Source organism: Phalacrocorax aristotelis, chromosome 3 (genome assembly GCF_949628215.1).
Source record: "Phalacrocorax aristotelis chromosome 3, bGulAri2.1, whole genome shotgun sequence".
Classification (NCBI taxonomy): domain Eukaryota; kingdom Metazoa; phylum Chordata; class Aves; order Suliformes; family Phalacrocoracidae; genus Phalacrocorax; species Phalacrocorax aristotelis.
In genome coordinates this window covers 112,507,423-112,532,382 of record NC_134278.1, presented here as the reverse complement: position 1 = coordinate 112,532,382, position 24,960 = coordinate 112,507,423, and the positions used below count along the sequence as shown (strand labels likewise).

The 24,960-nt window shown below is 48.5% G+C and overlaps 1 protein-coding gene across 3 annotated transcripts in view; it reads right to left on the bottom strand.

The window, feature by feature from the left end:
• LOC142055321 (uncharacterized) overlaps positions 1-8,160 on the bottom strand; it is a 60,689-nt gene extending 52,529 nt beyond the window's left edge. Inside the window, exon 1 of one of the 3 annotated variants that reach the window (XM_075089121.1) lies at positions 7,408-8,160. In XM_075089121.1, coding sequence (XP_074945222.1) covers positions 7,408-7,512 — 105 coding nt within the window. In that variant the 5' untranslated portion in view covers positions 7,513-8,160. The remainder of the gene's footprint in view (positions 1-7,407) is intronic. The other 2 variants (XM_075089122.1, XM_075089119.1) reach the window with 2 other exon arrangements.
• Positions 8,161-24,960: the final 16,800 nt, after the last annotated feature.

Here is a 24,960-nt window from a genome sequence, read left to right as displayed (position 1 = left end):
TAGGCTCAGGCACTGTTTTCCTCTTTTCCTCCAAAGATGTTTCCAGCCCTGAACTCTTACGTCTTCTCATATGGGCTGATGCTGGAACAAGGGTTGGAAGGTGATCCCAGGCAAAGCAGTAAAGGGCTTTTCTCAGGTGTGTTTGCTGGTTACAACAAGCCAACCCAGTCATATCAGTCCCACATGATGACAGCTCATTTGAAGAAGGTGATCTGTAGCCTCACAGTCTACCAAGCCTGAGGGACACCTCCACAGGTTTCACCACACCTCCCTGCTGACAACACTCATTTAGAAGGTGCATGCCAGAGGGGCACAAGCATCGACCTCCATTCCCAGCACCACAGCTTAAGCCTTGGGAAGCTGAGGGGGCTCTGCAGCAGGACTTTATTTCTACAGTGAGCCTGGATGCTGGGCTGGGCTGGCTGGCTAAGAGTGCTGGGAGAGGAGAGGGCTAGAAACAGACTGGTCCACACCAGCTACTTGCAAAGCTAACAGTCACTGATCATCACTCACAGAGTCTTCTTTGGGCTTGTAGACCCTGCCACCCCCAAATGATATTCTGCCATGCTAACCCAGAACAACTAAGACAACCCAGGATTTGGATTATTGCACATGCAGTTGTTTGGAAGGTTTGCACCAAAGCTGCCACAAGATACTTTCTTATATCCAGGCCCACCAGGAAGTTTCCATTAGCATCCACAGTATTTCACCCTTCATGAAGTTATCAAGACTGGACTAGAGAGGCAACCATATGAACTCTTCACATGATGCACCCACACAAGGTTACTCTGTTGTAGCATCCCCATGCTTGCTGTCTCAAAGAGAGAACGGCAGAAGTTCACCTGGCCAAGCGCTTGGTGTGCTGCAGTAATAACAGAGGAGGAAGAGAGACTACTCACCATGTAAGATGCGCTCCCTCTGCCTCAGCCAGCTCCCAAGATGTCCCAGCCTCAAAATACCTGTCCTACAACTGAACAATTCAGACTGATGTATATACTCAGGTATGCATGGAGGCCAGGTCAATGTCCAAACAGACCAGCTCACAGCAGGGAGGTGGTTATAATGGGTCTCAAAAGCAAGAAGCACATAGCAAGAGCGGGGAGAAAAATGCCCAGAGGCACCCTGCGCTGTCCATCCCCCAGCAGTGACCAAGCTGGTCCAGAAGAAGCCAGACTTCTTTGAAGTGTATCTCATCTATGCGGTGTGTTCCCACAGCTTGGGCAGGCCTGTGCCCAGATTGGTATGGAGACAGCTCTGCATAGGTCACATTGGGCCATATGTCCTTTACATCAACTTTCAGGCCTGGGTCACAGGAGAGTTCATACTGCACAGGGAATGCTTTCTGTGCAGATAAAGGTCACAACTAATTGGCTTTTCTCTAAATCCTTGCCTGAGTGTTCATGCTGAGCGGTTGTGGGTGGTGCTGGTGCCTATTCAAAAACAGCTTAGCCGGCTGACTCTGCTGGTCAACAGTGGCAAGAGGACAAACAGGGTCTGCCCATGGCCGCATACAACAGTTACTGCTGCAGAACAGCCCTGAGTGCACACATACCTGTGATGCTGGTTGCTAGGAGGAGTTGGGTCACCCAGCAACCCAAATCCCACTGTACAGGAGAACAGGGGCTACAGATAAATGCATGGGAGTAGGAGGGGTTGGCGCTGCCTCATTGTGGGTAGGAGTGTATTTCTCACTGAAAAGGGAATACAGCCTTTGGTTCCCATACTGAGGCATCCCAACAGCACTTCTGTGACCCCAGGCATGCTCCAGGAATAGCCAAAGAAGCTGGCCATGCTGGGACACCACAGCAGAGTGTGCCCAGCCCACCCACCACTCCACAGGGATGTCCTAAGCAGATGTAAGCCTTGCTTTTTACTTTAAATAAAAGGTGAACCCACTGTTTTGCAAGATCCGTAATTAAATAATGACGACCTGGGTCTGCTTTCTATTTTCACTTCTAATATAAGCTATTTTCCTGCTCAGAAAACTTTTAGCATCCCAAACAGTGCAACATAAATTCAAGACCAGTATCATGGTGCATGACACCAAGAAATGAAGTAGAACTGCACTGTCCAGCAAGCAACATGGATTAATCTGCTTTCACTGAAATGCAAAAGTTAAATACATACTATTACATTTTCCAGAATTAAATTTTTCATTCAAATAAAAATACAGAATTGTGAAATACAAGGAAAAGTAACAAGATGTCTTTGTGACACTGGGGGGTGGTTTGTTTGTTGTTTTTTTAAATCTAGCCCATATTTTCATATCAGTCATAAGCAAGGCTAGCTGAGAGGATGTCTCACTGAACTACCCCAACGTCAATGAAGTTCCCGTTATGCTGTATTTGCATACAAATGTCTGAAGTCCCACTCTCTGGAATTAACAAGAGATTATTGGTGCTGGATGACTGCACAGGAAAGATGACAACCCTTGAATATTCAGATCTTAGAAGCCCAGTAGAAAAAATTGCAAACCTATTATTTTACAACACCTCAGGCAGAAATCTCAAAAACTTAAGGTTTCCGAGTGGCTGGAACTGCCTGTCCTATTCTTTGTCTTGGTTAAGTATCTGTCACAGCATTTCTAACCCACTAACATAATTTTAGTCCAAATTACCACAAATCTAGCTTTAGGTGTATTCATAGATACTCCAATAGCCAAAATTGTACTTACAAACTTCCATTTATGCAAGTGCTTGTCCCCCTCCTGAGTAAGATTAAGACAAACCAGAAGCATCTAATGTTATCAGGTGTTAACAGGAAGAAAAGCAAAGCTTCGATGCAAAAAGAGTCCTCCAGTCCTAGAGGAGTGAACCTGTTTGGTGGTATGTGCTGAAAAACCCATGAAGGAGAGAAAACTTTCATACACGACAGGAGACAGACAAAACTAAATTTTCACTGTGCCAAGCTGTCTTTAGCCAGCCAGCCTGAAGACCAGTGGCTGATTGAGCATGTGACAAGCAGTCAACCCAAAGTAAGAAGGAAATTAAGCTGTCTTCATTCATACAAAGCATGAGCTCTTACACAGATCTTTGAAAGCGCACCCACTGTGCATCAGTAATAACGATGCTACTTCACTCATTTTTGGTCTGAGGAGAAAAAGTTTAAATTACACACTCCTGACTCTGCAGGATAACCAGCTACCGCTGGGACAGTGACTCAGAAGTCACTGCCTGTGAGCCTGAGGTTCACGTCACACAGCCAGCTGAACCCCCTTCATATAGGAAGGATCAGACTGATTCCCAGTCACTCATCAGGGCTGGCCAGCCAGACCGGAGTCTCACAGCCCACTCCAGATGCAGGTGCTAGCAGAAAATAACTGACATGACTTGCTGGTCCCCAGCACTGTGAATGCACATGTACAAGCTGCAAGGGTATGTGAAGAGAGCTGACACAGCGGCCTTGCTAGCGCCTAGCAAGCAAAGGCTAAAATTATGTAGCAGAGAAATGCAGTTCTGTCACCAGAACAGATTCACATAGGACTTCATTTTGTTGATCAACATTAAGGAAGTGACAAACATGTCTGAAGTACCTCTGCCCAGGACAAAAGGGAATATGCCAAGTACACAAGTAATTTAACTTCTGTGAATTAGAACATCAATTGCATTGCCTCCAAAGTTGGTTGTATCAACAGCAAAGTTGGAATGGAATTGCTACCCTTAAAGTGCTCAGTTTTCTTCAGCTACATGTTCTAGCCAGTTAAATTTTTAACACACCACAATCCAACTGTTTCATTCTGATAACACCTAGGGCCACTAATTAAGGGCTTAGTTTGACTGGCAATGCACAGACTTGTTCCTACCAGATGCTCCCTGCCCCAAGGAGCTTGCTTGCAAGCAAAACTTAGAAAACAGACACCTACACTTTAGCCACTACACAAATACGCAAGGGCACAAGAGTTGAAGAGGAATTTGGCAGAAGTGCATTTCTGTGAGAAATCCCTACCCCAAGTAGCAGGGATGAACAATTCATTTCATTTGTACAGAGCTCACTGAAGTGGTTGGAGAGTACTTCTAAGGGCTCAGTATCAGTACTCCATCACATAAACCCACATGCAACCCCAGGATATGCATTTTTAAAGCTCCTTGAACAATCTGACTTATCATTCAGGAAGGGCTTTTCAGGACTACCAGTCCAAAACTAAGAAAATAAAGCTGTACTAGACTAATACTGGAAAACCAATGAAAAATTCAGGCCTTGAGTTATAGGCCTCTCTCAATTTCCTTATCTGAAGCATTCCACTACAGCATGGGACAACCCCCTGTTCTCACTTTTCTCTCCTGTCCCAGAAAGTCTGCTCTGGAACAGACCCAATTGCCAGCTGTTATCAAAGATGAGCCCTAACCTGTAAAGTCAGATCTGCTTTTGGCTCTCAATGTCTAACAGCCACCCAAAAACTGGAGGTTTCTGAATCTGGCCTAATCTCTAGCAAATAACACCACACTACTGAAGCAAGAGGTAGAACAACAGGCTGAGGTACAAGGCTCCAATTCACAATCCTTTCTTGGATTTAGCTGCAGCAGCTGAAGGACTCTAAGCCAATGGGCTGGACTATGAACTGCAGCAGCTCAGTAGACACACTACCGCTGAGCCACCCCCACTACAGGGGCATGAGTGGTCCGGTGGAGAGGCAGCAAGGTCAGCACAACTGGTCTTCCAAGGCTAAGGGTTCGAATTTGAACCCCAGCACTTCACAGCCTAGCCACCCTTACCAGAAACCACTGGCAGAGCATGCTAACCAAACGACAGGTGAAATGCCAGTCAACCCCTCTCTCTTCCCATTATGGTGACTTCTGGTGACAGGGCAATAAAGGGACAGTAACTTCCTCAGCAACACCAGCACAAACCAGCAGACCTCTTGAGTCACAGAACTCTGAGCAGTCTCCGCTGTCAACTGCCTAAAGACCAACTTTAGTAGGGGAAAAAAAGAAGTCATTACATCAACACCCAAAGCTTGCATATTTCCTGGTTTCATTTACAGGAAGCAATAGCAGCCTCTCAGCTTCAAGTGGGGAAGACTAGGAAGACCTATCCTATCACAGCCACACCAAAGGAGTTCAGGACATATGGTACCAAAACAAGATCTTTACAGTGGGCAGAAATTTCATCCTGAAAAGATTACCAAAGCTTGGATGCCAATCCAAGGTTGGTCAAATCTCCCAAGCTTACAAAAATGAGCTGACAATTTATCCAAGGAACATTTCCCAGGACCTTGCCTAGTGTCAGTACTGTTGCCCGCCAGAAACACAACAGTGCCTTGCTTTCCCTTGAATTTGGGAACTTCCAACAAAGCCCATCAGGTGCAAAAGCAAGTGGGTAATGAAGGAGAAAAGCAGCTCAGCACACTGTTTTTAAAGCTCAGAAAACTCTTGACTTGGGTGGTAGATGCAGATCAGTTCTTATTCTATCCAAATTAGTTGCTTATTCTCTACTTACACTACTACAACACCTGATGTATTTTTTTTTTGCTCACACCTAACTTTTCACTAGGTTTCAATGACAGTGGACTGGATCTTTTGAACAATGCATGTACCACATATGTCAGAATATGTACAGACCTGCACAGACCAACATGAAGTTGAGAAGGCAGAACTCTGGTCTGTGCCTGGTAACCCCACATCATCTGAGGGCAGGAGAGGGAGATGGTACAGGACACTTGGCCTTGCCACAGGGCCCATGCACAGTGCAGCCATGGGAAGCTCCCTCATAGGTGCTTGTGACACCTATCCTGTGTCCACACCTGCAAGGAGATCTGGCCAGATACCTAAGACAGAGCACTGCATGCTCTGTTAAGCAATTAGGATGCTGGTACGAGGCTCAACCAAGACCCAGCAGCTGCACATGGTCCCCAAAGGCCTACAAAACGTATATAAACCCAGAGTTTGAAAGCCTGGCTTTCTGCCCATACACATGTATACCAGTCATTGTACCACTCCCCACGGCAGGCTGCAGTGCTACCTCTGATGGTCTATGCGTTAGCCTTGCAAGAAACAGTGCAAGTTTAAGTCTCACTTCCCTATTGAGCCTGAAAAAATGCAGACCACCTGTTTGCAGCCCAAAACCTTGGCACTAATATGAACAAAATGGCTGCAGATACCCACTCCTGCGGGTTTTTCTGCGTGCCTCAAAGCATCCCAAAAGCTGTATATACCCCTGAGAGCTCCTTCCAAAGATTCTCACCATTTCACAACCTGAGGCTCCAAGAGACAAACAATAAAGCTAGAGGAGGCAATCACAGCCACAAGGCCCAGAAATAGTGTTCAAAAGAAATCCCCCACTGCCTCTGCAAAGATATTCTGCACTGATTCCGTCCACCACAACCTGAAGCATTGCCCTTATTATATCTCCAGAAATAAAATCTCATTCTCCCTCTCCCAAGAACCACAGAATATGCAGTCCCTGCAGGAAAAAGCACATGGACACAGCAAACTTTGAGGAAACACCAGCACTGTTTCTAACAAAGTTGCCATCAGCGTGTCCAGTGACAGCGCAGAAGTGCAGCCACACAGCAATCCGCCTCTGTGCAACACATACAAAAGACTCCACTAGAGTCTGGTATACGGATCCCCAGCCCCCAACTTGGGCAACAAGGGCTGCTACTTTTCCCACATCTCTTCTTTGATTTGGGGCCAGGTGCTTCACTTCCCACGGTACTGATGCCGATCCAGAGTAACTCTGCTGATTTCAGGGAATATCCCTTGGTTCACAACACTTTCGCCAAACCTGGATCTGGTAATTCTTTTAAGTAACTCATCACAGCTCCATTTTTATTCCACTGCACATGGCTCAAAAATTCCTCCTTGCATTTGGCAGGAAGGGCTTAAAAATTCCTTATCCTGAATCTGTGATGCTCTTTCTTCTTTTGAACGCTAAGAAAGGATGTAAGCAGAGTTCAGAAAGCTATGGGCCAATGCAGCTAGCCTAACTGCAAACTTCAGCTCAGATTCCAGCCTTCAGGACCAGAAAGGAGAGAAATGCAAATAACAAGCTGAAAGGCATTTTAGGCAAATCATGTTTGTACAGTACCTAGCACAGGGGGGTTCTTGTCTGGTGATGACTGGGAAACTATAGACTGCACACATACAAAGGTAACTAGACAAATGCCTACGTAGCTAAATGTGAACCTCATTCAAAGTAAATACTTCTAAAGAACAGATACATCTGCCGTTATCCACCTTTCTATATTGCCTATTCAATTGTGCAGGGTGACTCTGAGAGCAAAGGAACAGGACTTTAGGAACAGAAATACAGACTAGGCCAGCTCCTACTGAGCACTCCGGCTGAGAGGAAATTGGCCCAGCATAATGAACACTGCAAGTTACTAGCTTCTCAAGGCCCTCTTATTAGTTACCTGAAGGGTAAAAAAAAAAACAACAAACCAACCGAGATAAAACCAGCTGCTCTTACCTTTAGCTGGAAAGGCTGAATTTCATTCAAAGTCTGGTTCCTGAGCTTTTTGGTGAGGATCTTCAGCATGGTACAAATCCGAGGAGCCAAGAAAGGGTTAAGCATACACACACGCACACATCTACATCTGCCGAGCTGCTGCAGCTACGCTTGGAGGAGCTCCCCTGAGCTCGCACACAGCACCCCAAGGTACACTGGGGGGGGGGGGGGGGGCAAGGCTCCGGACAGCCCGCTTCCAGCTGTGCCCCTCTCCTCCTCTACCGCATTCTGTCCTACAGGCCCCCGCAGGGGGAAGGCAAGGGAATCCCTTTCTAAAGCCTAACTCAGAAATAAACACCAAACTTCCTTCGTTTTCCAACCCCTCCCCGGTTACGGTTCAGAGTGGAGGGAGGTACCAGCTGGCAGCGTGCTGCGAGGGACAAGAAACATTGGGCGCAGAGCGCTTACTGAAGGACAGCAGAGCTCCCCAGCTGAGGCCCCAGGCTGCGCTCCCGCCGGCGGCCCCGGGCGGGCATGGCGACCCGCAGCACCCCGGGTGCACCCCCGCAGCACCGCCGGGCCCCGCACGCCGCTCCGCACCCGGCCCGCGACGGGAAACTTGTAAGAAACGGCGCGGCAGCCGCGGCGCCCATTGGCCGGGCGGGACGGGGCGGGGCGGGCTGGGGCGGGGCCTCCGCTTAAAGGGGCCTCGCCGGCGTGAGGGCTGGTGCCTGCTCCTCCGCCCCGGAGGGGGCCCCGGGGGAGGACAAGGTGCTGCCGCCGGCCTTTCGTTCCCAGATGGGTTCCCCCCGCCCCGGGCGGACTGTGCTCGACTCGTAGCGGGCTGATAACTGCGTGTGCTGCGCCCCGGCCGCCAGCGGGAGGGCAGCGGGTCGCCGTGACCCGCCGGCGCTGCCCCCCGATTCGGGGCGCGGGTCCGTGGGGAGGGCTTGCGGGGTGCCCCTGGAGCCCCTAGGAGCTTGCACAGGACCTGCAGCGGCGGTAGCAGGGAAACTCTCCACCGCCCTTCCTCACGCGAACGCAGGCGCGGGGCCCGGGTGGCACTGGCTGCCGCGGCCGCCCTCGGCAGGGACAGGGTGCTCCGTTCCCGCGGCCCGTCCTCCGGCGCCTCCCCGGCAGAGCACTGGGGAGCGCCACCGGTACTGACCGGTAGGCTGCCATCCACTTCCATCCCACGGGAAGCCACCGACGCGCTACCAGCAGAGACAACAAAGGGCTCTCGCCCACCGCCAGCCCCGCGCCAGCGATAAACGCCCCGTGTCCGGGTGAAAGGTCCTTTCTGCCCGTTACGGGTCCCTTGGGGCCAGCGGTGCCTTCTGTGCCGGCCGGCCCCCGCGACAAGGTCTAAGCGCTAAGGCGGTCTCCGCTTGTGTGCCAATTCCGGAGGAGCTCGGGCTGGTTAACTTACGGGTCCCCCGTTCTCAGCCAGCACGCCTCTAATGAGATAGGGAAAGAGCACTCGTAAAATGCTGACTGGGAAAAGAAAGAGAGCATCTTCGCTGCAGGGGAAAGGGCCCCAGTTCAGCACCGGTTAGCAAAGAGTTTTTCACGGAGTGCAACAAGCACAGAGCCTGAGCCAGAAAACAACGTTTATGCTTTCCAGACAGTGCCTTCTTAGAAGATGTTTGCAGTAGGAAACTATCTCGTCTGTTAAACCATACTTGCTCTGTGAGTTCTGCATTCACACTGGGGACTTATTTTCACCTGGCTTCCCCCAGAAACCATTTCTGATTTGGTGATTTCATACCAAATTGAAATCACCATCCAATCTTATGACTTTAACTCACCATATGTTGTTCTAGATACTTCTGGTTTCCTTACTGCATGAATACAGGAAAACAGGTGATCGTGCACATTATCAGATCGCTGGTCTAGCATCCTGCCTCCAGCAGGGGAGAGGAAAATGCCAGATGAAAGCAGAAATCCTCCATATAGATATGCAGTAATATATCTAATGTTAAAGATTATTCCCAGTCCCTAACCGATAATCAAGGTACATCCCAAAGCCTGACAACGGAGAGTCTCTTACCCTGGTGAATGTCAGTTAAGATGATTTTTTTCCTGTAAAGCCAAATTCTCCAGGCCTTTATTCATTCCTTATGCTGGTACCGGAGCTGCTGTCTTTCCTCATAATGGTCTTTAAGAAATGACCCATAAACCACAGTCAGCTTAAATGACCGGGTATGATTACTTTCCCATATTTGAGCTGTCTGGATTCAAGCGCTGGGACAACCACATGCCGTGGCCCCATTGTTTATCTCACAACAGATGAAGCTAAAAAAGCTCCCTGAAGCAGAGGAGAGCAGAACCTGCCACTCCACCTGCAGCTGAACTCACGCCGCCCTGCTAAGGCACAAAACAGCAGCAGTGACCAGGGCCTGGTGGTGGGCTTGTGCCAGGCTGCCCAACTACTCCGGGGCAGGGCTAATGACAAGCAGCAAGAGCAAGTGCTGACGAGGCTTTGTCAAGGCACTTGTGATGGGAGAGAGACTGATGATACAATTCCTTGTATGAACTGTACTTCTGCAGCCTTTGCCTACATGTGTTTCAGCAGATACCTGCAGAGCAGCTATAACCAGAACAGCCAGGAACTGTTCTGTGTATCCAACTTTGGATACACCCGGGTCCTTTTGGGGTTGATTTATACACACCTGCTCCCGGTGTTTTCTAAGACTGCGCAGCCATGGGCATGTCTGTTCCAGCAGGCTGGAGCAGAGTTTCTAGAGAAACACTCTCAAGTTCCTCCCCAGCTAACCTTGCGCCTCGCACTGGTAAAGTACCATGGCCTCTCTCTTGCTCCATAACTGCTCCACAATGCCAAAAGCAACTGATTGATAGATGACAAGCTCTCCATTGATCCACAGCATACAGCATACAGCATCTCCTTTGAATGAGGCGCAGTGACACACTGCTGCAACCAGTGACAAGCAATTTAGCAGACACCGGAGGACCTTGCACAAAGCAGAGCTGCAGCTGGCTGCTCCAACTCTTACGTGATCCCTGCCCCGAAGACGAGGCTTGACATGCCAGATGGGTTCCCAGTAGATGTCATGCTGCTGCATCTTATACTGGAAAGAAACCTTCCTGAGAGGTCTGGAGGTGTTGCTCCTCCGCACACATACAGGTTGACGAACACTACCAGGTAACTTCTATCCAAGAAGAGCAAAATATTTTCCAGGAGTAAGTAACAGTATTATTCCCAAAGGAGCAAACTAAGACAGGGGAAGGTTACTTGACTTTCTGAAGGCCACTGAGGAAAGCTGTGGAAGATCCAAGAATAGAAGTGGTAGCTCTGGCTACTAGCTGTATGCTCCCAGACTGTAATCTAGCCTGTTACTAGATCCACTGCTAGAGCTATGCAGAATTCAGTGGTTTCACTTCCCAAGCATCTCATGTGATCACTTTGCTTTGGTTTTGGTTCCTGTGGGTTTCTCACCCCTGGAGTTTTGATCTACCTACTCGGTTCAAACCAAATCCAAATCTCAAACCTAGTCAAAGAGGCCAAGTTTCCTCTGGTCACGTGATAAAAACATGAAAAATCTATTGCATAACATTTATAGTAAGCCCACACGCCTGCTTCAGCATTGCTTGAAGATCTCGTTAAATTCCTCATTGCCAAACTGGGAGCAGAAGAGAGGCAAGTGGCAAAGCTCCCCCTGCAAAACACACAGCATTGCGAAGCCAGGGAGAGGGCATGGGGCTGTGAGCTGAGCCAGGATCCTGGTTCACTTCCACAATACCCACATTCCTGCCTGCTGCTGTCATGGGGAGGACATCTCTGGAGAACCGCCTTAGCTCTTCATGTGCCACATCTTATTTTCCCTCAGAGACTTTCCTCTGTGGGAATCCTCGCCAAACAGCACAATAGGGGAGACAGGCAGGAGGGGTGAAGACAACGCAGCGAGGATTAGTTTAATGCACAGATTCCTTCTAAGCTGTGTTTTCCCTTGTGCCTGGAGGACAATCTAATACCTTCTGCAGCTTATCCTGCCCAGGGTGTACCACGGACACTGCAAGATGAAAGAACAGGAATGTGTGTGGGTACAGAAGGCCCCATTAGGCAGCCCTGGCCGAGCCTTCTCGTAAGGAAAGAGATGCTATTTTCACCCTCTGAAGTCACATGGGGATTTGCTCGGCCCACCTCACACACTGAGCTGCTCTTCTGCTTCCGTATTCTGCACACTGCCCTGTGCCATAGCAGGATCATGCTGTGTCTATGTGGATGCTGGCGTGAACATTCCCGATGTTGAAGGCAAAAAAAAATCTGCCATGGAAGAGGTTCAAGTGCCATCTATTGGGGATCTCTCCTCATTACACCGAGGGAGATGGAAGGATGAGCTGGAAAAAACCCATCGCATGACCCTAAATTGGTGCTGAGAGAGACGCTGGAGCTACAGCCAGTGCCGGGCACAGAAGGAGCATCTGTCTGCCAAGGGCAGTGCTAAAAGCAAGGCAGAAGCAGGATGAAAGCTGAGCCTAGAGCTTTCTTGGAGGGAGATGTGGGCCCAAAGCCAAATGCATCTTAAATGGTGCCACAGAACAGGGCCATCCACCGTCTCAGCCACAGTCCAATGTATGTAGATAAAAGCAGGGGAGAAGGACAGTCCACAAAAACAATAAGAATTGTTCCTAGAATGCTATGACTGATGAGAGGCAAAGGGCACCAAGCTCTATCCCCAAACCAGCCACCAACCACTTACGGCAGGTACCACAGGGCACTTCTCCCAGTGTGTGAATTGCAGAGCCTGTCAGCTCCTCCTACAGAGAGAAGGGATCATCTCTCACTTTGTCTGCCCTAACACAGGCCAACCTAAGCTGAGACCCCACCATACAAATAACAAACACCCCAGGACCCAGCTGCAGGGGTGAAGCTGCAGTGCATACAAGTGCTCTCCAAGCTCTGGCTATGTCGTCTTTATACCAGGAGCGTGCGGCAGACAGTTGGGAAACATCCAACGTGCAGTCACACTTAGCTCTTCGCTAAGGCTATAGGCACCCAGAGGTGGGAGCTGGCTACCACTGGCTACAAATTGTCCCAGGACTGAGCCAGCTGCTGCTATACAAGCACTTTGGACATTCAGGGAGTATCAGGAAGGGCTGGTGAGAGATGGCGGAGACTGACAGCTATCTGTTCTCTTTTAGATACATCTCTTTTAGGCACATCTGAGTGATGAACTACCTAGGATACGTGTTTTTGCAGGTGCAGTTTTCGACTGCCACAAAAAATGGAAAAGAAGCAGAAAAGAAATTGAAGAGAAAGCTGTTCAGAAATTACTGATCCCTGCTATTTGATAGAGAAACAATGACCATGCCAGCACAGGCCATGTGACAGCAGTAAGGAAAAGAGATGATCCTCTTAACAGCACTGCTGGGCAGCCCCATCTCTGGTATAACTCCCTGGCTGACCATTCTTTCCCTGCAAATTGCTAGGGCTGATTGGAAAGTCAGCGTGTGGCTAATACACCGAGAACCAGGGAAAGCACGATTACCTTGGCTGTTTATGCTGTGCTTCTCTAGCTGGTACTGCAGACATTCATTCCCCTGCCAGCAAGCCTGGGAGGGGCCTCACAATGCCCACTGGGTAATGGGCTGCTTGGACAGCACTCACAGAGCCAACAGTTTCCATCGGCCAGCCGGAAGCTCCAGGGTAGCAGCGCAGGATGGCTCCTCAGAAACACAAGCAAATGGAAGTGATGATTTCTGCTTTAGATGGCTTCTTCCCTCTAACCCCTGGAGAAGAGGAATCATCTAATGTGGCTAACGGATCTTGACCTTTTTTCCTTCAAATACAGTCACTGCAACTCACTTACATCTCTTTCTTTTCAAACTCCTTCACGATAACAGTCCTCAGCTGGGATTGCACAGTGATTCTGAGCCCTGCCATTTAGCTAGCCAGAAGCAGTCAGTCCAAAGATGAAAGAAACACTGAGCCTATACATCTTACCCCCAACCAACAACTCATCAGCTGCCTCAGACTTGAGGTTTTTAGGTCGAAGACAAGAAACCTCAAACTGCAGGGCTTAGAAGGGCAGCATTAGAGAGAAAGGGCCTAGGTTCCCGTGAAAGCAGGAAACTTCTGAAGCAAAAGTGCTAGGAAATGAGCACACTCAGTCTCTGCAGAGGAAGGGAGAAAATATTATTGTGGTTGCTAGTCTGATGGAGGGAAATTCCTTTCTGGAACTTCCCGGCTGTCCAGACAGCCTCTGGGCTTATCCCAAGTGTACAAAAAATACAGCTTCCAACATCAAAGAGGTTTCCCAGTTCCTTCTGTTGGGCACACCATCTAGATCTGTATTTGTGAGCAGTTTTAGTGCTTCCAAGGAAAGTGAAAAAGAGCCAGGTTAGTTTTACCGGAGAAAGAAATTCCAGGAGGAATTTCCAGGAGGTGCAAATTTGATCTTGCTGCCTTGCAGCTCATCCCTACTGTGGGCATGGTGCATGGATGAGGAGAGCAACAGCCAGGCTGCACCCATGCTGTACCCTGCTGAGCCAGGCTGGGGGACTCCTGGCCACAGTGCCTTGCTGCGAGCCTGGCCAGGCCTCTCAAACTGCCATCAGATGATCAGAAAACACCAGCCAGGCACTGGTGATGTTTCACAGAACTGCTAGGACTCTCGTCAGCCTACATGTGCCCCGTCTCCAGCTGCTGCCAGGCTCCAGTTCATCAGTGAGAAGGGAAGACAGTGCGTAAACCTGTGCTACTGAGCTGCTTTTAGCACAGCAGGGAAGGCTGGGGAGAGGAGCGCAAGTACTGCCTAAGGCCTCTGCAGGAGTGATAATGCAGCAGAATCCTCAGAGAAAAGCTTGGAGGTAAAATATACATCCCTTAACTGTTGAACTGAAAAGTGCTCTAATGACTGAGGATTTGTGGCCACAAACCAGCCAGAAGCCAACTGAAGGGGTCCAAGCATCCAGTAAAACTGTACTTTGAGGAATAGAACAAGACAACTTGTCTTCACAAGCCTCTGCCTCGAAAGCTCAGATTGCTAGACTGGCCAAGAAGGAGCAAACTTAGGAAATTTTGTAATGAGAATAAATCACAAACATGTCATTTACTCCTTGCTTTCAGAACTTTCTGAATGCACATTGCATCTGTACATCCCCCCAGCTCTTCTAGAGGCCAAGGCCAAATCCTGAAACCTTTATCAGTTTCTTACAAATAAGCACAGTTATTTTCAAGCTATCCACCAGAAATCCCAGTTGGAACAGCCCTCTAGGCAGCAAGGCTGTGTAAACAAGGATGAAAATTGCCTTGGGAGGGAGGAAATGAGTTTGGCATCAGAACCCGTGAGCTCTGCGTGCAAGCACGCTAGTACTAAAAATGGTCAAAAACGGGGGCAAGAGAAGATGGGCTAAGACAAAAGGCAGATAAAGGGTGGGGGGTGGGATATTTAATGGAAAGCTTATCATGCATCACTACCTTATGTCTCTCTGTTTCCAGGGTAAAACCTTTCAGCTAAGAGGTGCTGTCAGAACAGAAACATGATCTGGTTGATCCATGGGGACACAACAGCTGTGGCTTTCTCCTGTCCTACAAACCTTCCCTGTGCAGGGTGCTGGCTAAAAGAAACCTTGTGAAACGCCTTATAGTCTAGCTGACACTTTCTGTTGCCTGTATTATATACAGGCCGTCCCCAGAGGGCACAAGAGACCACCACTTTGCCTCTGCACCAGCTCACCCTTTCCTGCCGAGCACTGCCAGGAGAAGGGCCAGCTGTCTGGAGGGGTTCTTGTTTTCTTCCCAGCTCTGCCTCTGTGTTCTTCCTCAGTGGCTGAGGGCAGAACCGGGATTACCACATGGCAGCAACAAGCTGCTTTATGTCGACAAGCACACGCGCAGCAGGAAGTTGTGCTTTATCAGCCAAAGGTCTGGGTGTCTGACGCAGAGCCGGCCAGGTTGCTGATCCCCAGCTCTGCACGTTCCCGTGTCAGTGCTTAAGGCCAAGGACAGTGCAGAAGGCTGGAGTGAAAGCATCAGGCCTGCCTCCAAATCCCACCTTAGGATGATCTCGCCTTGTCTGAGTGCATGAGAGGTGGACACTAACTACAGTGTGGCACAAGTTCCCACCACCAGTCTCCTGGCCCTCAAAGGAGAGCAAAAGTATGGCCCGCACAACATGACTGTGTTCAGAGGAGCCAATGCAGAAACAAATTCTTTTGGTCTTAGTTTCCACACCACAGCCAGAATTCCTACAGGTATTAATGAGTAATTTTCTGGAATCTGTTTCTGAAAAAAACCTCTTTCTCAACCAGATCTACTCAGCTGTATTCTGGATCCCCTCTAGATGGGTAATGGGCCCAGATACATGACATTACATCCCACAAATTAAGCTGTTCATGCATCATGAAGGAGCATGTGTAGCAGGTGTGTGGGATTACGTAAATGGGAGACCTGCGCAGCTGTGTAGCTAATTGCAAGAAGGATAGGGCAGACAGATTCAGTCTAAAGGATCAGATGTTAATCTCATCACTCCACAGCCTTCCCCTTTTATCCCTTGTAAACCCAAAGGACAACTTCTGAAGATCCAGTCAAATTAGCTGTATATTTGGCAGACACTTATCACGCCAGCAGACAAATGGGCTTTCAATATACTTCTGCCCAGTTTCTTGCTCCTATCATCACCATACTGTATCATCATCCCAGTATCAGAGCTACCCCAACACTTATTTCCATATCAAGCGGTCTGTGTTTAGGATGGTTGGATACTCAAGTCACATATTGCGGAGTAGAGTGGCAGTCCCACCAGATCGACCAGACTTGCACAGGTAAGAAGAGACACTCATCATATCAGTGTTCATCTCAGCCCTGGCCTGTGTATTCTGATGCTAACATGATGGCTGCATTGACAGAAATGAAGCTCAAGTTACCGTAAGAGTGAGGCTAAGAGGATAACGGCCAGAAAGGGTTAGGAGAAAGAGCTATGATTAGACCAGACAGATGGGTCAGGAAAAGTATGTGACTTGGAGCACTGTAATTAGCATCTTGACCGAAGAAGTTTTGTTCCTTCATATCAACGCAGGTTGCTGCTATCAGTCAGACACCTTTCTGTGCCATTCTTCAGAGGACGCAGAAAAGCTAAAAGCTCAAGTACACTCATGTAGTGGAAACATGGTAGCACCATTCCCAAGATATGTTATACCGCAAGGATCAGTGTAACTGAGTATACTTGCAGGGGTCTTCCCTTGCAAAATCCTTGCAAAATTAGTGTGATCTTAAAATCTCCAGGTTTTACCTGAAGGCAAAGGAAGTGTTTTCTACAAAGCCTGATGAAAATTAGCCAGGCTTTGAAAAATTACCATTTCATATGGTTTTATTTTTTCCTTTTATGTTATGTGTGACTTTCTTCCGAAAAATATAAAAAATGTTAATTAAACAGAGTTCAGTGTTGTTATATGCCACTATCACGAAGGCAATGATAATAAAACTGTGTAATTACAACCCACTTTACCTTCCACAGGGTGTCTGCTATTTAGGGAAAACACTAAAGGATCATTAACACCAGAAGGCAAGGCTTTTTAGCTAAGGTGATAGAAGATCTAAAGGATCAAGGCCCATGTCCACAAAAAACACAAGGTCCCATAAAATGGATCTTGGGAGAAATCAAGTATCTAAGTCCAGGCATGCAACCCTTAAAACCCTGCCTAATCCCTTGGGCTCCTAGACTATGTCTATACCAGTAAATTAAACATGCCCAGAACTGTTCTCTGGCATGGAGGGCCCTGGCACAGGATGGCTTGCACCCATAACATTAAACCCTTTTATCCTTCAAGCAAGGCATTTGGATCCAAGTGGTTCTTGGGAATGGCCCCTGGCCCACACTAACTCCCTCAGTCACGCCTGGGAGTTGTTTGGAAGCGTGTTAACTGGCACAGGCCAAAACAATGGCAAGAATAAATTAACAGGAATCAGCTATTAACTTCATAGACAATGGAGTTGTAGTGCCCCAGGACATTGGCTAATACAGACATCACCCTAAAATCATATCATGTGCACATCTAGTATCTATATATACTTTTATACTATCTATATGTATATATTTATGTAGAATATTATGCACTTACACTGTATACTTATAGGTATCAAGTTTGGTCTGCATAGGAAGGATTTCTTGGCAAAAGCGTGGCAGATAGATGTTTGTTGCTGGTTGACTAGCCATCCGCAGTCCTTACTTTCAAGCGTCTTCGTCCCTTCCAGGTTAACCTTGATTTTCTACCTTCTCAGACACTGCAATTTTATTCTGAATACATGGCAACATTTGGGGTAATTTTCACATTCATTTTCACAACTGGATTGTGTATTTGTCCATGCTAAGAGGTGTTTATGTAGAGATTGCCTTTGCTTTTGAGATTGGCTGTGAGTCTCTCAGAGTGTTTCATGCCTATGCTGTACATGATCTGGCAGATCCCAGGAACAGTGTGAAGCCCAGGAGCACCTCATGTCCACCTTGCTGGAAAGGAGCCTGAACCACCAGCTCTCCCAGCTCCTCACAGCAAACAACACTGCAGCTCTTCAGAGCTGGAAGCCATTGCTCTGTCCTGTCTGTCTGACATCAGTCACACAGTATCACTTTGCAGAGGCAAACAGGACACACAGGCATGACAGGATTGAGACAGCAATTGTGGGCCCATTCCTGTAGCATATATAGGACCCTGAATGTGTCCCAAATTACAAAGTCACTTAGATCTCCTCTGGTAGTTATTACTGCTGGTTTTTCCCTAAAACTACTCCAGGCAAGTCATGTGGAGGCATAGGGTATTTATTTACAGGCTTAGCCTTTAGACCTCCCTTGTTTATCTGTGTATAGGATAGCATCCTCTGTCCATCCAGGCATCTTGCTTCAGCACTGGAACATGAGCAGTACTCCTACAGGAAGGAGCCTGAGCTACAGAGTCAAAATCCCATGCTGTAATAGAAGAAACCTTTCATTCATATAAACTTGTCCATATAAGTTGTGTCATGTATGTGTTCATATAAAACAATATACTGTGCATATCAGGTACAGGGGACAGCCTTTAAACAGTCTGGACAATATCTGAGTTTAGGTTATTTTTCACTGTACCAGAGGCGTCTGAATCAGCAGGAGCAAAAAATCTCTGCCTTAAGCCACGATTCTGCTTGGTGTACAAGTGCTGGGACACTTGCAGAAGCCTGTTGCTCTGTGCAGCAGATCTTCCATGCTAGTAGGGCAGTCTGAGCTCAGGCAGCCTGCTTGGCGGGACCCTGAACCTGACTTGCTTGGCCCACAAGCCATGCTGACACCTTTAAATCAGCAGAGGATATATAATGGCCACCAAGAGGGCTGGGGAACTGCATCCTGACAGCTGCAGTTAGTGCCTGATGGGTGCTGAGGGACTCGAAAAACTAAAGCCCAGGGCTTGTCTCCAAGTTGCCCATAGTTCATATGTGAGTGGGAGAGTATGTCTTCACATCTGAAGACCTGAGCCAAAAGCCAGAGCAATATATGCTGTGATTGATGCTACTGAGTCAAAAGGAAATGACCCACTCCTAGATAGCACCGCAGGAACTGCTGCAGGGATAGAGTCATATACATGCACGGTCAGGCAATGCACTCTATAACTGAAAGCATCTGCAAGACCGCTGCGCACCGGGGCCTCGGCCAAGCCATGCCCCGGGAGGGCGGAAGGGAGGCCTCAGGGAGCCGGTGGGTCAGGAAGGGGGGCGCAGCCTGCCCTGGCAGCGCCTCTCTGCCGGCCGTCGGCGGGAGGAGCCCGGCTCACCCCTTAGCCCGGGCACCGAAACGCTTTCTCCCCTCAAAAAGAAAGCCCAAAGCCCTCCAGGACGCCCGTCCCGCTCCTGCCCGGCCCAGGTCCACCAGCCCGCCCGCCCGCACGGCGGGCCCTTTCCCTCAGCCAGCGCCCGCCAGGGGGCAGCAGCGGCGCGCGCACCAACTGCCCGCCGGACCCGCGCAACGGCCCTAACGGCCGGCGGGGCGCGGCCTCCCGCCCCGGCCCCGGCCCGCCGCGGAGCCTGCTGCCTGCCGCCTGGGGCGGGGCTGTGCCCTGAGGCGGCCCGGGCATTATCACCCGGCGGCCCGCAGGGGCCTCCGGAGCCCCCCAGCCCTCACCCCCCCCCGCCCAGCACCCACATCTCCAAAGAGGGCACCTGAGGGAACAGGACCGCTGCCCATTTCAGAGCATGCAGCCACCAAAGCCACCTTAGGTGCCCTTCTCCCTTGGTGGGGAAGGTGTATCTCCAGGTTTCCTGTCACTACAGTAAGGCGGTGGCATTGAGCCTAAGGGCAGGGTGGCCTCTGCCGCCTCCTCACTCTACCCCAAGGTATCAGCCAAACACACCTGTCCCAGGTTCAGGTTTATAGTTGCCCTCATACACCTTTTTCTGAGCTTCCCTCGCTTCGGTGCAATCCCTTCTTGTAACAGTTGGGACATCGAGACCGGCTGCAAGGCTGCGTGCGCGAGTCCCTGCCAAGATTTTCCCATTGTCACAGCTCACTGAGTTCCTTCCCCTTCCTCCACCCACCAAATCCTGCTGGGTTACTGGAAACACCGCAGTCCTAATGTACCAGAGTCTTCAGGCCACCTAAGGCAGAAAGGGATCTTTCCACGAAAAGCACTTAAGACACAGACATTCCCAACTTGCAACTGCTTCTTCTCCCTTACTGAAAAGGGGTGATAACCTATTTTGACACCATAAGCTACTAGAGAGGGAAGAAAGAAAAGGGTGGAAATATAGTTAGGTGAATCTGTGTTCTCCGAGATCCAGGACACAGCTAAGCTGGCCAGCCTGGTCCATATAAAACACACTTCAGATGCTAACTCCATCACTCCTGTGGTGACCAGCCAGAAGGTGTGTGGATTGCCTAGGCAGTGTCTCCTCCTCCATCCAAACCTTAGGAAATTGGTGGGGGAGAGGAGAGAACCGACCGGGGGGGGGGGGGGGGCGGGAAACAACACAAAAACCCTGGGGAAACAATGTTGTCTAAGACTTGGAACAAGGCCATAAGAATAAAAATTTCTGTATTCAGGGTGAACTTACATTTTCCAAATCCTTGGTCACATTTCTTAATCTCTCTGCACCCCATAATTTTCCATACAGCAGCATCCTACCCACCTGTGTGGTCGCTGGAGCATTCTGAAGAAGGTCGCCATGGAGGCAGGCACTTTAATTGTATGTGTTTGAAGTGACAATTGGATCTTTTTATGATCGTGACCTGAAGAAAAATCAGACTGCCGATTACCTAGAGGTGGAGAACACTCCATTAATGAAGGCAATGAAGGCAGTAGGTCAGGACTGTGAGGTTCTTGTTCTCTTTCTTAAGGCCAGATTATTCTGTAGTTCTGCAAAAGCCAATTCGCCTCTAAAAGCCTTGGATCCCCAAACTGCAAAATGGAGGAAAATGCCTATTGCACAGGAACAATGTGAGATTTATTTAAATAAATAACACTGGCAAGGTTCTTGGAAGTTGCCAGATAAAGCAAGTCACATAAAAACAAAGTAAACATAGTCGATAGCTTTATCATGAAGGAAGTAGCAAATATTTTTGTCTTTATGACACTGAGAAATATAAGGAATGAACAGCCTCTTTTTACATTGTACCTTGCATTTGCTTGCTAAACATTTCCTGCTAGATATCTAATTTGCTACTGAACAGAACTCAGAAGGACTCACGTGTTGTTTTCCTAGCCTGTCAGACACAACCTTACAGAGAGCGAAATAGAAACAGAGGAACAACCAGAAGCTTTCGTGTACCATCAAAGATGTAGGAAAAGGAGCGAGGAAAGGTGGCAAACCACAAAGTTTGCCCAACAGAGAGGCCAAAACAGGGGAGAGGATCATCAAAAGCAGCCACAGGCATCTGAGAGGAAAGCACGAGTGAGTGGGAGGAAGACAATGCAATAATACAAAAATAAAGCCCCTGGCCCATTTGGGCATGTTCAGATTAAAGGGCAGGGGCCAGCCAGACTGACAGCTATCTTGGAGCTCTTCCCCAGGGAGCACGGCATTGGGTGTTTTCTGTATATAATAAAAGGCTTCAGGCACTTCTGTTCATGCCAACTCCCTTTATTACTTGTTCCTCAGCGAACTAGTCTTCCCCCTGCGATGGCTTTCCCCAGCAGCCTTATCTGAACCCTTAAGGCAAGTGCTGCTTGCTTCTGCCCACAACAGCAGCAAAAGACAACATCCACCACACACATGCCACCATTGCCTGTGCCACCAGACCTACCAAGACGCAAAATCTGCTGGAGCAGCTCACTAAAGACTTTTTTGGTTTGGCCTTTCTGAGGGCAAAAGTCACAGGGTTTTGGTCACATCTCAGGAACACTCTCTGCCCAGCAGACCCCCGCCCCCTCTGACCTAGTGCATGAGAAGCACTAAGCCACGCTGGCCAGCTGCATTGTACCTTCACAACCATAAGAACATGCAGCAAGCCAGCTCAGTATGGTACTGTAGTGGTGCAACTGGAAAGGCAGCTAGGAAACCTCCCTTCACTCCATAATGCCAGCATAATCCCTGACATGCTTTTTAATGGCTTTCAGTTCTTGCCCTACAATGCAGAGCCCTCTGCATCCCTGTAGCATAGCACACGCAGTGTAACACAGCCCAGCAAAACCTGGGTGTGGTGTAGGTGAACTCAAATCCTCTACCTCCATCTAAAACTTTGCTACAAGAAGTCATTCTTACAGCCCCACATCACCCCTAAGTAAATTCTGCTCCAGGCTTGGTATCCTCTATGCACTGCTGGAACATCAGGACTCTGCCTTGCCTAGGAAGACCTTTGGTTTCCTTAAGAATTTGCACTCACAGTGTAAGAGCAGGCCCTGTAGTTGCCCTTTTCTCCAGTGTATTTGTGAGGTGTGGAGAACTGGACTGGTGGAAGCCCCTGGACACCACACTCTGATGGTTGAGAGAAGTACAGCAACCCAGGAAACATGAGAAAAGCTGATACCACTTCAGGCTTTTTATTGCCTCGAGGTAGTTAGGGTGTGATCCAGCACCATCCTGCTTGAAGAATCTCCAGCCAAAGTGCACACTGATCTTTAATGAGATGCACGAGGCAGAAGGGACACAGCCTGGTGCCCCCTCAAGCTTGGCTCACCAGGTTGATGGCCGAATGCTTTTGCTCTAAAATGATGGGAAGAGTCCAAGTGTCAGACCTGTTGTTTCTCCTGGCTCAAAGATTCTCTAGGGTCCCTTTGCCTTCCTATATCTGAGGAGCTTGGCTTGACTCCATAGAGATTAAAGGTGCTGAACTGGGAGGGAGAGGAGGATCCTGCCTTTAATAAAAGGACCAGTTGCAAGTCTGGGGAAAGACTCTGTTCCATTATTAAGTTATCTCTGTTCCCTCTGGGAAGCCTTTGCCCTGAAGGAGGGGTCTGAATTCCATGTTATTCTTGAGGCAGGTAATTAAGCAGGAGGCTGGCGGAGGAAGCAATCTCTTCAATCTCTCCCTCCTGCTCCTGTCTCTATAGACTTCTTGCACCATGAAACAGAAGTCCTTACCTGTGCACAACCCCTACCTATTGCCAAGTGTTGGGAAAGCAGTGACTTCAGGAAATGTTACGAAAAGGTCACTGAACAGCTAAAATCTGACAGCATCTCCATTGCATCCAAACCACGGCAGCCACTTTGCTCTCTGCACCTCCTTCCATGACTACAATGAAAAGTGGCCAGCCCAGCAGTTAATGCTTGCAACTCATAGTAATTGAAATTGCACAGGGCCCAATTCCAACCCTGCTATTGTGCAAGTCTGGGAAAGGCACCAATTCTCCCTGTGTTCTACCCCCTGCCCCCCGAGTGAAACAAAATACCCATCAAGCAGCAGGCTGCCTTGTCTGAATGAATTAATAGCTGTAAAACCACTTGAGTTCCACACAGGTCCATCAAAGCCATTATCAGGAGTCTGACACTATCACCTGCTCCTTCAGAAGCAAGGGGCAAAAAGAGGCTACATTAGTCAACTTCAGAATGAGCTAGCCTCAGAGAGAGGTTTGACATCATACAGATACCTAACAGTAACATTTATCCATCAGGACTGGCATAAACTAGACTTGAACCAGGCAATCTGGGGTTTCATAGCCACCCTCTTAGCTCCTAAGGCTCAGAGTCTTAAAAGATTTAAGCATCTAAATAACATCATCTCCCTGAAACCTAAATACCTTTGAAGAGCAGGGCCTCAGGATTAGCCTGCTAACCAGAAGAGCCTAACTTCATGCCACTGGGAACACCAGCTCTGATGTCTCACCTGATACTTGCAAGGAGGCAATTGAGGATTGAGAACCCACCTAGTTAATTAAAGCAGCGTAGTATCTTGCTTCTTAATAGGGAGATATAATCAACATTAATCTTTTGGGTGTGCTACTAAATATCCAAAGGGGATGTTTGTTTTGCAATTTCCCTCTTCCTTAATGGCAGTTTTCCCTACCCTGCACAATCAGTCACCCTGCAATTCACAGCTATAAATATTTTGGCTTGCTTGATGGCTGTAGCATTTCACTGTCTTTTACCTCAAGCTTCAGCTCACCCTTTATCCACTGCTCCTTTGTTGCAGAGTTTCTGAGATGATCTCCTCCTGTTAAGCTATGCAGGCTGTGAGCCCTGCGTAGATTTTTCCTTAAGGTCTGGATGCCAAACTGATCCACACCAGGTACCTGAAGGAGTAGTATCAAAGGAGAGCAAGCTCCTGCCTTGGGCAACGCAGAGGAGATGCAAGCTGTTTGCTTGAACCACCAGAGACAGCAGGGATGTCCATCTCTGACTGAAGAAGATGGATTAGACTGGGAGGCAGGGCAGACTGAAGAGGGGAATGGAGAAAGAAAGGGACAGGAGGGATAGTCAGGAGAAGGGCAGGGAGAAACATAAGGCAGAGGAAAGCTCAAGCAACAGGCACTGGGGGAAAGGCAGGATGTCTAGGGAGAAATAGGGTTTGAAATAAAGGAGTGGGGTGACTGACAGATTGGGCCTGGCTTAGAGTCAGAGATGAAGGCTAGCTGAGGAGACAATGTATGTGGAAGTGTAGAGATCACGTGAAATAAGATGAAGACAGTTGTAAAACAATTGTAAAATCTAGTTACGGATACACTTAGGTTCCTTCCTGCCAAGTCATAGCTTTGGAGGCAGTTTTGGAGTTGCTATAGAGTGGGCTTTGCAAGGGCCTAAGAAAATCCAACAGCTTTTTACAATGGGGCTTGAGAAATCTCTGGCATGATGTCTGGAGAGGACACATCTAACATGACTGGAGGGGATGAAACTTTGTAACCTGGAGACTCATTCTACGCATAAGGTTTGGGAGACTTGGGGATAGTTGGTGAGCAAACAGCAGAAGAAGGTGGTGTTAGTATTTCTGGAGGGAGAAGAGCAGAAAGAATATGAACGGATTGAAGAAAAAGCAATGCTGGTACCATTGTTCCTAGCCTCTTGGGCAACCATGTGCAAGTGCCCTAGGTGAAGCTGGCTTTCTGCACGCTTTACATCTAATGCTATTTTAACTTCTAACATGTCACTAACAGAGAAAGATTTAACATGTATTTATTCAACATCACTAAAAATACTCCAAGAGTTGCGGAGGAAGGAGG